The sequence below is a fragment of the Ictalurus furcatus genome, chromosome 21 (genome assembly GCF_023375685.1).
Source record: "Ictalurus furcatus strain D&B chromosome 21, Billie_1.0, whole genome shotgun sequence".
NCBI lineage: Eukaryota > Metazoa > Chordata > Actinopteri > Siluriformes > Ictaluridae > Ictalurus > Ictalurus furcatus.
Window position 1 is genome coordinate 14,814,259 of NC_071275.1, and position 12,345 is coordinate 14,826,603.

A 12,345-nucleotide genomic window follows, 5' to 3' on the forward strand; every position below is an offset into this window, starting at 1 on the left:
AAATTCTGTAAATGACAAAAATCTACTATAGTTCTGCAAATGATGGACTGCAGAAATGTGAGGTAAGAGTAGACCATGATGGAGCCATGAAGTGCACTCAACTGGGTAATGTATAGACTGGACAACATGGTTTGCTTCTTTCTGAAAAAGGACATCCATTACATGTGATGATCCAGTATATTTTGTGCTTCTCAGAATAAGAGCATTTTGGGCCAATAAGTTCAGAAGTGCCTCTGTGTGTTTTGGAGGTTTAGCATATATTACGTGTCTGGGGGATGATATGAATAAATAAAGCATTAAATAAGGCATCACAAATAACTGGGCCTGGAGCATTTAAACATCATTAAAAATACTTAATTTCTGTGCTATTTTTAACACAAGAGCAAACTTACGTTCCATCTTCATTACTTCTGTAGAACACCATAAAGGGATCCGACTTCCCAAAGAAGTCCTTCTTGTCCAGCTTATTGGCACAAAACTGCATGGTTGCATTATCCTGCCAAAAAAAATACCAAAGTACATCTGAGCTGATGTTCATATGCATATTGTGTTCTCTGCATTTTAATGACTGCAACACAGCAGAAAAATGAAGCTATGGCCCTTTTGTGTAATCCCACCAGGAGAAAGGGAGCCTCATTATAGCGAACTTGATGTTTTCTCTGACATTCCACACAGTGAAAGGGTATAATGAAGTCTGCAGACGGACTTCACTCTAAAGCATGTCCCGTCTAAATGTTTGTTCTGATTAGGATATAAGTTGTATTAGAGAGGTTCTGTATATATGAAATATTATCCAGAGCAAAATTATGAGTTTGAAAACTAATGATTTTTCCCCCCATCATTCTGCATCTTTTATTTCACCTATATAGTACAAACTTGTAAAAGTTTGCATATCACTAAATCAAAATGAAGAAGACAAAGAAATGTAATTTATGTCAAGACAATTTGCATGTTCAGAACTTTTAACAACAGACACTGTCACAAAGCATCTTTGTGGGAGATTTAGGCCCATAATTAGCAACCCAGAGGTGACGTTGGCGAGGAAAAACTCCCTGAGATGACATTAGAAAATAACCTTGAGAGGAACCAGATTTCTTCTGGGTGACACCAGATCGTGGGATTATAATGCATTTATCTTGCTCAATTGTATACTATAAAGTTAAACATTACTGAGTATACTTAAAGAATGTTCAGTATGTGCATCATATTCTTGATTACTGTTGTTCTGCTTCACAAATGTTCCTTCATTATCACAACTGGACAAACAAACAGTGTTAACATTAATAGTGAACAACCACCAGCAATCCCTTTTGTGTCATTTGAACAGATTTTGAATCTTGTAATACTGTATTTAATGATCCTTTAAAGAAAAGTCATGATCCAAAACATATAAGCTCACTGGTCAAGCTTGTTATAGGTAGTGTCATGGCTTGGGCTTGCAATCACTCCAACAGCGATTACTAAATGAACCAGACATCATGCTGATGTGAAAATAAAAGTGTCACTATGGTGAAAATTTATACGTGGAGATAGGCATAATACTGCTAATCATGCCAGATAGCATGACGTATTTCTGAATGTAATTTGCACTTGTATGGTTTGAAAACATGGAGGCTGTTTCTTCGTCTTGGAAGCCTGCTCCTGCCAACAGTTTCATGCATGAGGCATTTTCTAGAAAACAGACCTCACTGGCTCACTGATACTCCTTCTCTCTTCCCTCAATACGGTATCCCCAAGGACATGAGGCTGAAAACATTTCTTTGAGCCAGTCAACAGAAGAGTGACAAGCGCAGCAAAAGCCATCACACTGTTTCCTGTTTAAACTATAAGGGCCAAATTGATTACTGGTAAAACTGCTTGGGGGAGTGTGAGAAATCAAATTGTCCACCAATGATTTTTGTTTTTCTTCTTGCTTGCTATTAGTGTGTTTGTCTTCCTGGAAAGACATAATCAAAAACATTTGACATACCCTGGCTTGCCAGCTTTCCAGAACAATCTTCCTCTCACTGTGTTCTGTTAAAGGTTACCAATTGTACAGAGTCTTTTTTTTCTCAGTGTCTGGGTTTCAAGGACATTATTTATTTGAAATAATGTTTTCTTTTTATGAGCAATATGCTCTTGATAGTCCAAGCATAGACAACAAAAGAGTATGAGAAATCATCAAGGGATTTATCAGGAATATTACAATGAAATAAAAGCTACAGATGTTTTGATAGCACTTTGATTGAAGGGTACCTACGTTAGGTCTTCATAACACAAGAAAAAAATTGCTTTTATAAAACAATGATGGATGATTAATGTTAGGCTAACGTTCGTTTTTTGATGTAGTGGTCTTTAAATGAAAGAGAGAAAAGAAAAGAACCAATCCTTACTGCATGATCATTATGGATAGACTGTTCTAGACCTTTGCATCTTTAATAATTCATGCTTATCTCAAAAGTAATTAGTTTGTTATTAGAAGGAAAACTATATTGGGCCATCAGAAGATGTTCATAAATATTGCTTTCATAAAGCAATGATGCTGTATTAAAAAGTGTCTCAGAATTATGTCTGCTGCCCCTGTGGTAGACGAGTTGCTCTCAATGAGGTTCACCATCTGTATCCACCTGAGGAGATTCTGTGAAAGGTGTAGAGAGCCACTTGACGGTGTTCTCTGAGTGAACCTACATGTGGCAACATTTCAGTACCCATAAGACAAACTCTCCCAAGCAGAACCCTTTTCTTAGAAAAGCCTTGAATACCCAGCAAGCTAGCACCTGGTCCCTTCTCACTGAGACGAGCACATGTTTCTGTTTGTGGCATTCTGTAGACTAGTAACCCACTTTTGAATGAAGCTCCAGCATACCTAGGGTAATTATAACAGCATCTGCCTTCATCAGTCCTAGCATTCCCAACAGAAGCCTGGCTCGATCTGATTGGCAAGCATAATAATGTTTGCCGCACTTTGACAGGTGAATTAAGTAAATTAATGGTGTGTCTTGTTTCAGTGTTAGGAAGTTTTTTTCTGAGTTCATCACGAGACAGAGTGCTGTTATGTGTGCAAGGAGGCTAGAATTGTTCCAAATGATTCTGGCCATGAGGGGAGACAATCTCTGGTACTAGAGAGAGACCAAAGAGTAGAACTTTAAATGGAACGCCTGTAATTAGAAATACAAACCTTAAAAATCATATGTGCTCTGGGGCATTGGGGAAATGACACTAAGCATTGCACAGGTCTGCTGACATGAAGCAGTCCAGTGGCTGCATGGCTTGGACTACATCTGACAAGCTTAGCATAGGAAAGTCAAAAGTCAAATCTAGACTTGGACTGCTTTATAAAAGATGCATGCAGCATTCATGAATGTGTAATGAACACCCAATGTAGGCACTCTTTTTACCATTAAAAGCTGGCACAAGTTAAGTCAGAATCATAGATAAAGGGTCCAAAACCACAGGAGAGAAATGAGCTAAGAAATGTGTAGAGATAGTGATTTATTGGCACAATCAGACTCAAGGCTGTTGCATTGTACCACAGAGTATACTGCGGTTTGCCATAAATGTTTTCATTCCTCTGCTTGAACATTTATCAGCTTTACTGTGATTACTTCAGCGCACAATGGGTAAATTGGCCAACTTTCTACGGTTAGCACAAGTAAGTGGTCTTAGGGGAAGGCTAGAGTAAAGTCTGCTGCAGACTTGACAGAAAACAAATTGGCAAGATTTTTGAATTTAGTAAATCTAGAAAACAAGTATTTTTTTTTATTCTACCTCTGGATAAACCAATTCTGTATCATCTCTTGGTTTCCCCCTCAAAGCCATTTAGTAAACGTGTTTTCTCAAAGCACCACTATAAGAGCGTTTTTTGACTGCTACTACAAATTATACAGTAGCTGTTAAGAGGAGAGCATGAACTGTGTCTTCTTAGTGCAGTGGAGATTAGTGGGACAGGGACAGGAACTGGCACATCTAATCAAACATCCTTAGAATACCAGGTCTGTTATCTGGGCTACATTTAGTCAACATGGTGTTGCTGTTGTCTGGGTGGCTTGCAGACTGCAAATGACATGCTCCTGGTTTTTAATGAAGCAGACTGGGTGTATTTTTATCAACAAATACAGACAAATTTTGTTCGCCAGGGTCCCTTGATGACAAGCTTTTTTAAATGCACAAACAGAGATTATTATAGAGAGGTGCAATGCAATGCCACTATCTGTATCTGTTTCTTATCTTTATTTGCATTTAAACATGAAGTAGGCGTGGCCTAAGCCAGAAAGGTTTCTTTTGAAATTAAATATGAACCGTGCCACTAGGCCCCTGGAAAAACTGGGAAACACTGTTTGAAATGGCTAATTTCACTAATTCCTAATTTCACAATTTCAACTTCGTCCATGACCAGACATTTACTAAGGATGAATGAATAAATGCTAAATGTAAAATCCCCAGTGTTGATTTAACACCCAGAGTGTTAAATTTACACCCTATAGTGTTTATATAAGTCCAATGGACACAAATGAACTCTCTGGGTGTTAATTCAACACTAGGGATTTTACTGTGAAGTAACCAAACATATACAAAAAATGTATTTTGTCCAGCCTTTCGTAACTCAAAGGTCAAATGACCAATCACAAAAGCTTCCACAGCCCACAATAAGACAGACACAACCGAAGCACTGTAAAAAATAAATAAATAAATAAATAAATACAATTACAGCTGTACACTGTAGTACACACTGGTCCTCAGAGAAAATAGGCGTACCTAACCTGTAGTGGAGGAGCTGCTCATTCAGGTCTTCACAAAAAGGAGCCTGTATCATGTCTGTTACAAGTATTACATAAACAGCTAATCACAGTTACCTGAGGTAATCACAATTAAACAGTAGATTCCACAAACTTCTATTTATGTATATAAAGTTAGTAAACACAATGGTTATTTGCAATAAGTTTCTTGATATAATCAAATTGATGCACATGTTATGATTAATCAACAATTATTTGTAACTAGAAATGGCATGATACTACTTTTAATTTTTTTTTTAAATCCAACATTTTCAGCTTTAAAATGGACCATGTTTAATACTACAGGAAGAAATGCATAACTATGGGCATGATTTACAAAAAAGCCTGTTGTGGTGGTAAATCATTATGGCCCACTTAACATCACTTTCCATTACGTTATGCAACTCTGGCTAGATTTGTTGCAGAATAAGATCGGATTCATGCTTTTTTCCCCTCCGATATCCAATCTAGAATTTCCTGCTGACATCAGCCCAAAAGTGACATTGCATATGCCATCTTTGTTTGTAAGATTACAGAGTAGCAACTCGTTTACAGGTTCAACACATTCTATTTATTTGTTCATCTACTATATTACATAGCAGCAAATCCATTTTGGTGGGACTATATTGTGGTGGAAGAAATGGACTATATTAAAAACAGATATATGAATTGATGTTCACAGTTTCTTTAAGTTAGTTTCTTCCCTTACTTTGTACACTGATGCATAAAAGCAATATAACGCTCAAGAGGTTTTATCGCAAACAACATCATGGCTGTAATTCGGTTGCTGTCAAAAGCCAAAGAGAGACCCATAGATTTTCATGTATTCATGATACTCTCTCTTGTGTTCTACAGTGGGGGAAATAAATATTGAACGCATCAACATTTTGTTCAGTAAATATATTTCCAATAAGGCTATTCACATGAAATTTTCACCAGACATCAGTATTAACTCAAGAAATCTGGATATATATATATATATATATATATATATATATATATATATATATATATATATATATATAAAGAATTCACAATAGTAAAGTCCATAAATAAAGTTATGTGTAATAAAGTGGAATGACACAGGAAAAAAGTATTGAACACGCTAAGAAAAAGCAGTTCTTCAAGGCAAGATAAGGCATGGAACCAGCTAAAATCCGTAAGTAATTATACCACCTAGCTGTGCAAATTAATATCAGCTGGGTTAGTAAATTGATGGTCTATAAAAAGGCTTTTTGTTACCACGGTGTCATACAAGAAACATCTCACACAGTTTGGAGGTGGAAGTATCATGGTGTGGGGATGTTTTTCATCACATGGTACTGGCAGACTTCATATAATTGAAGGAACGATGAATGGAGCCCTTTACCGGGAGATTCTTGAGAAGACTCTTCTGCCATCCACCATAATGATGAAGATGAGACAAGGGTGAACCTTCCAGCTGGACAACCATCCAAAGCATACAGCAAAGGAAACTCTCAATTGGTTTCAGAGAAAAAAAATCAAGGTGTTAGAATGGCCCAGTCAATCACCTGACTCGAATCCAATTGAACAAGATTTAAAGACAATATGTTTAGAAGAATGGGCCAAAATCACACCTGAATACTGCAGGCAATTAATTTCTTCATACAGGAAGCGTCTTGAAGCTGTCATTACAAACAAAGGCTCCTCCACTAATAAGTCAGTTAATGTGTTCAAAACATTTTTCCTCGGTCATTCCGCTTTATTACACATAACTTCATTTATGAACTTTAATGTTTGGATTTCTTGAGTTAATACCAAAGTCTGGTGATAATTTCATGTGAATAGCCTCATTGGAAATATATTTACTGAAAAAGTGTTGACACGTTCAATACTTATTTCCTCCACTGTATTTCTTAATCACATTTTAAAAGGTTTATATTCAAAGAATTAGAAAGTTCAATACGTATTTTTTCATACATAAATCTGCCTGATAAAGTCATATTTAGGGATTATATTACAGGTAAAAAAAAAAAGAGAGAGAGATGAAATATGATGCCACCCACCTTTCTCAGTACCTCATCCTCAGGTTGAAAATCCCTAACCTGAATCATGTAATTTGCACTTCACTATGTTCCGAAGGCTTATTAAAAACTATGTCTCATCATCTCACATGGTGCAAAAGCAACAGAAACCTGACATTCCATCTCTGCCTCTAAATTTAGGCTGATCTGACCCACTGTAATGCACCCTGATCGTAGAAAATGCCATATTACTCTGCCAGATGTTAGTGAAAAATGGCATGGTCTTTGGGGCAAGAACCAGATCTGCTTCATCAGCAGTGCAGTGCGATCCATTCTTCTGAATATCAATGTTAACAGCATACCAAATAGGTCTGTGAAACAGCCCACAGGCTCAGTAAAAGGTAGGATGCACTGCAGAATTTCAATAGGGGCAGGTAAAGTATCCCCAAGGGCCAGTTTCACTCTGATGTATGTGCTGAATATACTTTATGAGAAATATTACTTTTAAGACCTTGATCCCATCTCACAAACCACAGCTGAAATCACCATTCAGCTTGACAAAGGTGACTGAATGATAGCGTTTGGGTCTGATTGATTAGCAGGCAGGGTGCACTTCATTCTTAATCAGAAAAATACCAGGTCTCTCTCAGGATATAGTCAACACAAGATGTTATCAGCTGCTACAGTTAAGCCTGTTCTGAGCCCTAGGATCTGCCACATGCAAGATTCAAATGGAGGCTATATAGCTGGAAAAGATCTAGATATCTCTCCAGCTGTGAAAAGGAAATCAATACTATCAGTGTTATCAGTGAGGCCTTTTGCCAACATGTAAGTCCCTTAAGCCTCAGCGTGGTGTGTGGTGAACTCAGATAATCATGCATCTCTCCATACTGTAGATATCGCACACAATAGAACATCTTTGACCAAGAAAGTGATAAATTCTCACTCCCAGAGGCTTCAAAACAGTGTTACTATGAATGCTTTAATACACTGAAAAAGACACACTATTAACATCACATAAATATATATGAATAAAATTGGTTTCACTCTGCCTACGTTTAAAATTTTTTCCTAGATTCTTTTGAATGTCTATGGAATAAAATAAAATATCAGATGCCATGAGTGTACCTTCTACCATCATTTATACATTTGCATGGCCATGTAATATGAAGCAATGCAATAATATGAAATTAAAAATGATCTTATATGGCCACGGGCATTGTTTCAACTCATTTGCTGCTATTGTCAAGCAACTGTTTGACGCCGTACACAACAGCGCTTCATGCTCATGCGTTCGCTGAGAGTAGGTCAATTGGTGAGAGGCAGGGTTTTGGCCAATAATTGTTGCAAACCTTTTATAATCGACCAACTGGTGTGCGGGAAGGCGGGAATTACAGAGAGGGGTTAAAGTAATGCAAACATGCGCACACATGACGCAGTATTAGACCATAAGCACATCATAATGAAACTAAAGCCGAATCCCAAACATTTTCTCAAATTTAGAAATCCCGGCGGACGCTTTTTTTTACGGTCTGAAAAATAGGACATGTCTGGGAAAAGGAGGACATTTGGTCACCTTACAATAATGGTATTTGTACATTGTTACTGTACTTGAGTACTGTACTTTTTAATTGTTTACATTTTTACTACTTAATGATCATAGCAAACAATTTTCGATACCACAACTACTTGCTAATTGTATACCATGGTGCTCTTAAATTTTCAAATTTGAGCTGTTGATTAATTTTCTAGAACAGAAACTCTGACCATATTTCCAGCTACAAGGCAAATCACTGGTTTATATTAATGTACTAGTTCTAATATGTTGTTTATAATCATTTCTGTAGTAATTCCCTTTTTCACAGGGATATGTATGGCAGAAGCGCCACATAATAAAGGGCAAAGATTAAACAGATTTTTTTTAATGTTGGCATTTAACAAATAAATAACAACTAATATTTGATTTGGCAAAGCTTTCTGTAAAGAGGTGTTTATTTAACATTTGTGGAAGGAGTCTCCAGTGCCAGCGCTTTGCGGTTACTCAGTAAACTGCAAGTTTTTGTCTTCTTAATTACAAGTGAGAGGGGAAAAAAAGAGGAAATGTTTATAGCAGCTATAACTTAAGTGATAGCAGTAGCTGTTCTACAACATTAAACACAAACTATAAATTAATAAAAAGGCATAATGTGTCCTTCATTAATAATTTAAAAAACTGGAATCACTGTCAAATTGTTGAGGTATAAGACAAATAAAATACATTGGGGCATGCTGTTATAGCAAGGGGTAATTCATCACACAACCCCATTGTTGAAACTTTTTTAAAATTCAAATGAACAAGGACAATCTAATTTCATACACATACATTTATAAGAAAAGTTACAAACATTAAGCTGTCCCTAACCCTAACCTTAATCCATGGAACTTTTCATACAAACTGCATCATGTAAATTGTGTGAGAAGGAAAAAATGACCTTACCTATAATTTCAGTTAAAATCATTTATGTTTTACTCCCATGTACTTGACTACATTGCAGAATGGACACTAAACTTCAACTAAAATTCTCATTACCTTAAGGATATTTTTTTCCATGCCTAAACACTTCTACTGTGTTACAAGTGTCAATATTCAACAGTGCAGCAAAAGACATTGAACACAAATGTATAAACTTTCATGTAGAATATTTGGATAGCATTCTAGCTGATAACATCTATCCTTGCCTAAGTTTAGGCAAAAAAATCACACACACACACACACACACACACACAAGAGGTTGTCTTGAGGGCTTGACAAATCAGACTTCACATTTATGAACACATTCCTGCAGCAATACCAAGGCTGATTATCATCCAGGGAGGTGCTTTGATCCTTCCTAACAGCAAAGTCTATACCCCTCTGAGCCACCTAAAGGATTTTCAAATCTACACACACTCATTCTAGTGCAAAAATATGCTCATGCCCTCCCACACATACTGCATATACATATATATATTCACTTAGACCCTTTATCAGGAACATCCATCAGCATTATAAATTACATTCTCAAATACCAGTTCTAAGCTTAAGTGCTAAGCCAAAGCTCACGCTACTAAAGCTCTCATTAGTATCAGATAGTTGTGTTTTATTTACTGTCAAATTCTCAAATCTGATTGGTCAGGTGTTGATTAATTTTCTGTAAAAGCAGTTCTGACAATAGTGCCGTAATTAAAATCACTGGTGTATATTATTGCACTCTTTCTATGTTACCGTTTCTATAGTGACAACTCATTCTCAGGAGTCTGTATGTCATATGCTCGACATAATCTAAGACTAATAATAAACGGATAATAAATGTGTCATTTAACACAGAAGAATGTCTTATTGTTACATATGGTGAGGACACGTTTATTTACCATTTTTTGAAAGAGTCTCAAGTGTCATCGGTTTGTAACAGTAAGTTTACACACACCGAAAACTATGCACTGGCCAGTTTCTTCATAACGCAACAAGCTATGCTTAAAAGGAGCTAAGATGTGTTGTTATTTCATTATAAGCTGTGTAAGGGGAATAAAACACTTTAGGATGTGCTGTTATTGGAAAATAATCAACTCTGGTGTGGTAACAGAAAGTCCTCTTCACGTCGAGCCACATCTCAACACGCCGTCACTAATTATTTTCCTATAACAGCATTGTCATGTTTTATTCCTTATATAACAGGTAGCCAGTGTTCCATTTCTAAACCCAATTACACTAGTGTCTTTCATGTGGATCTAGCTGGGGGATGAATATTCTGTGTACCATTGAGGTTTCTATGCCACAGGTGAGGGATCAGGAGAAGCCGTATAACTAGTCGACGTGATTTGTTTGATAGCTCCTTGTTCCTAAGATGGACTGAGAGCTTTTGTGTGTAAAAGATGAGCAGTACAGAGAATAAAAAGCTACAAATGAGCTCGCTTATTGATCTACAAACCGGGCAGGCAATAGAAATCCTTTTGATATTGTAATGTGTTTCAAAGGAATGATGTCCGGCGCCTGTCCTCATATCATAGAGCGGCTCAAAGAGAAATGGAGGCTTTAACCGCACCACTAACCTCTCTAAATAAATTTGTGATTTAATTTAGATTGTGATTGTTCTCAGAAGTAACATAATCGAATTAACCTGAAATTCACAAGGTTTTTAAATTTACTTGGTCATTCAAATGATGTATGTGAACTGTATGAGAAGGAATTAGTCACTTATATTAAAATCTTTATAGACATTTCATTGTCCAGTCTTGTTTTGTATAGTCATTTTCATGGATCGATTTCCATAGGTATTGGTGAGGCAGGATGACATTAACTATGACATAGACTCAAATTAAATGAAGTTGTGAGGATATCACACTTGCCGTATGCTATAGGCTTCTATTTAATGAATTTTTAGAGTACTCTGTAATAGGCAGTTGAGAATCGAAAATATGCAGTCAGGCAGCTTGTTTAAAGTGGTTTAACCTTTGTTCAACTTTGTTTGTTGTAGCAAGTGTGTTCCCAACCCATTAAGAAGGGATTGCCAGGTTTTAGCAAAAAAATTCCAGCCCAAATATACCTCATAAACCACACAAAAGATCTGAAACTAGCCCACAATTTTGGGCATTTCTTCTCTTTCTCAGCCTCTGCGTAGGAAACTAGGTCACTGTGGTGCACTTGTATTTGTCATGCATGGATATTATTCACTCCATAATTCCTCTTCCAATCTTTGCAATACAGTATGTCTTACAATAAATTGTTCTGTATATCATAGACTACAATAAACCAAATACAAGATATAAGATTATCTAACTTAGTTCTAGATATTGTTACTCATTTCAAGCTTGAAATAGCCTTATTCTATTGGCAGATAGTTTTGCTAATTTTAAGTATTTATTTCTAGAAAGAAGGAAAATTATCTGCCAATAGAATAAGAACATTTAAAGCTTGAAATAATATTTAGAAATATGTTTAATAATCTTATATTTGATTTCTTTATTGTACACTTATTATAAGAAATACTAGATTACTTTGACTTTGAAGATATTTTCATTTGCCAAGATTTCATTTTTTGCAGCTTGTTAGCCTATGCTGTGTACAATTAGAGACTATAACTCATCTTTCTTGTTCTATGCATAGTGTGTTAATCATTTTCTAGCCCCTCAGTAGTGTCAGTTTCTGACCATAACACAACTGTTGGCTGGACATTTTTGGTTGGCAAACTGTTTCCTAACCCAGCACTGACATTGAGGAGTTTAAAAATACTGACAAAGTGCACTTACGTGGTAGATGTACTTGATAAAATGGCAAATGTACAGCTATAACGTGGGCGTACATAATAAACTGACCACTGACAGCATATATTTACACCCAGAGAAGTACTCAGGGTTCATTTATGTGAAAGTATGCTGTGTTCTGTAGATTTTCTATTTTGTTGCTGTTAGAAGAGGCTACTGAGTTTAAATGGCACCTTACTATGAATGTGTAACAACAAAAATAAAAAGAAGAAGGAAGGGAGGTCACTTATCAAAATTATTATCCATAGTGTATATAATCCAAAGTGTAGGCTGTTTTTGTGGTAATTAAACAACAGTCCTAGCAGTGAACCACCAATTACCATCTA

General features: G+C 36.3%; 1 protein-coding gene across 1 annotated transcript in view; it reads right to left on the minus strand.

The window, feature by feature from the left end:
- Window positions 1-12,345, minus strand: part of cpne5b (copine Vb) — a 120,591-nt gene that overhangs the window by 42,954 nt on the left and 65,292 nt on the right. Inside the window, exon 8 of the mRNA XM_053652482.1 lies at window positions 393-496. Within this exon, the coding sequence (XP_053508457.1) occupies window positions 393-496 (104 nt within the window). The remainder of the gene's footprint in view (window positions 1-392; window positions 497-12,345) is intronic.